Here is a 2,041-nt window from a genome sequence, read left to right on the forward strand (position 1 = left end):
ACTAAATAATTATTTTATAAATATATTATCTTACTTTTTAAAAGACTAATCTTATAAAAAGTAGCTTTTTAGCTAACAGTAACTATGTTTATAATAAAAGCTAAGCTGCTTACTTTAGTGCACATTATAAAAAAATTACTGGCTCTAAAACGCTTCTTTAAAGAGCTTACTCTAGAGCTAGGCACACTATAGCAGATCTACTATAACAACTAGTAGACAATCTAGTTAGTAGTAAAAAAGAACGCCTAGATAACTACCTACCTGCGCTACATTAATATCTAGAACATATAGCTGCGCTAGAAGCATGCAAAAGATCTTTTAAAGTGCGCTATATTAAAATAAGTAACATGCTAGTAGATAGACTTATAAAGCACTTACTAAAATAGTAATTTAAGCACTTTAAGTAGCTTTTAAACTTTAAAGACATATAAATAAGCTTTTAAGAAAAGAAATTATTAATTATTAATAGTAAAGATATCTTTACACTGCCTAGAAATAAGAGAGCTATCTACTAGCAGAGACACTCCTCTATGCTATAGAGATTAAGCAGGGATTTAGTACATAAGATGCGCAGAAACATAAAATGCTTAAACTATAAGAAGGTTAACAAGCTTACCTAAGAGCTTCTTAGCGCGGTGGCGACGCGCCAGGAGCCTAGGGGACACGTCATCCTGCTCCTCCTTCCCCTCCCCCTCTTCTATCTCCTCTACTTCCTTCTCCTCCTCCTCCTTCTCCTTCTCCTCTTCCTCCTTCTTCTTTACTACATCTTTTTTAAGCAGAGCTTAAAGAACTAGCTAAAGCTAGAACACAGCCTATAGCCTGTTAGTCTAATCTAGGGTATAACACATAATCTCTGCGGAGAAGCTTACCTGCTTGTCCTCCGCAACAAGCGCCGCAACAAGGCGCCGCGCATACACAACAGCAACAGGGGGACTGCAAATAAGTCAAAAGCTAGATCACCCCACACACTGCTACAGGGCTTACAGCAGCAGGCAGCTGTGCCTAGAGGAACAGCGCCAGCAGCGCGAACCGCTAGTGGCGGAATTATAGCACTCCCTACTAGAGCGCCCCGCGAGCGCACTCTTTATGCAGCCCAGACAGGACTGCGCGCGGAGCGCACCAGGGGGAGGCCGGCGGGGAGTCGAGGCCGGAGCGGGGAGCGGGCGCCGGCCGGGGGTGGTAGGCGCAGGGCGGCAGGGGGCAGCGGGCTTGCGGGCAGCGGGCTTGCGGGCAGCGCGGCCCCGCAGGGCACGCGCGCGAGCAGCTTGTTTAGCTTTATTAAGCTTTATACACACATTAGTAGAGATTACAGACAGGTTTAAAGTTGTTTTTAGAGCTTAAAAGCATTAACTTACACGCAGCATGTTAGTTAGATCTAAAGAACAGGAGCTTAGGGAGTAGCAGAATTTATTTACCTCTGTTGCAGCAATCACAGCACGCACGTGACCCGCGCTGCCTAGGAAAACGAGCATTGCGCTGCCTAGGGCAACAAGCACAAAAACAGGGTAAACGCCCAGCGCTGCTCTAACAAGCTAAGGTAACGCTCTACGCAGGTGAGCTGCGCAGCAGCTCACCTGGGTGGTGTGTCGCGTATACAGAGAGCCTTGGCTGGGGCTCGGAGCCTGGGACTGGGGCTCAGAGCCTGGGACGCAGCTCGGGATCTGGAGATATTATGTTCCGAAGCTTGGTGTATATAAGGAGAGCCTTCAGCTCTCTTAGATAGCAGAGTCACTTCATCTAATCTTCTGAACAGCTACTGCCAGGCTCTTTTATCCTCCACACTTACTTTTTTAAATAAAGTTATTATAGATTTATTTTTAATAAAGTTTTTTTTAAGTGCTTTACACTTTTTTTTCTCTTTCTTAGTACTATTAGCTTTAGAGCAGGCGCGCTTTTTAAAAACAACTTTAGTCTTAGCAATTTTACCTATAACACTACTATGCGTGTATAGATAGTTGTTGTACAGGATTTTATTTTTACTATAAACTATTAAAAGCTAGAATAGAGCTAATTAAGCTAAATTATACTGTAATAGAAAAAC

The 2,041-nt window shown here is 43.4% G+C and overlaps 1 protein-coding gene across 1 annotated transcript; it reads right to left on the reverse strand.

The window, feature by feature from the left end:
* Nucleotides 1–616: 616 nt before the first annotated feature.
* Nucleotides 617–1,737, reverse strand: BDR25DRAFT_361885 (uncharacterized protein; the record flags this gene model as incomplete). Its single annotated transcript, XM_033696505.1, has 8 exons — nt 617–626; nt 664–760; nt 870–951; nt 1,013–1,059; nt 1,100–1,223; nt 1,434–1,524; nt 1,575–1,661; nt 1,733–1,737. The coding sequence occupies 8 exons, from the start codon at nt 1,735–1,737 to the stop codon at nt 617–619; spliced, it is 543 nt and encodes a 180-aa protein (XP_033540987.1).
* Nucleotides 1,738–2,041: the final 304 nt, after the last annotated feature.

Source organism: Lindgomyces ingoldianus (assembly GCF_010093535.1).
Source record: "Lindgomyces ingoldianus strain ATCC 200398 unplaced genomic scaffold BDR25scaffold_48, whole genome shotgun sequence".
In the NCBI taxonomy this organism is placed as follows: domain Eukaryota; kingdom Fungi; phylum Ascomycota; class Dothideomycetes; order Pleosporales; family Lindgomycetaceae; genus Lindgomyces; species Lindgomyces ingoldianus.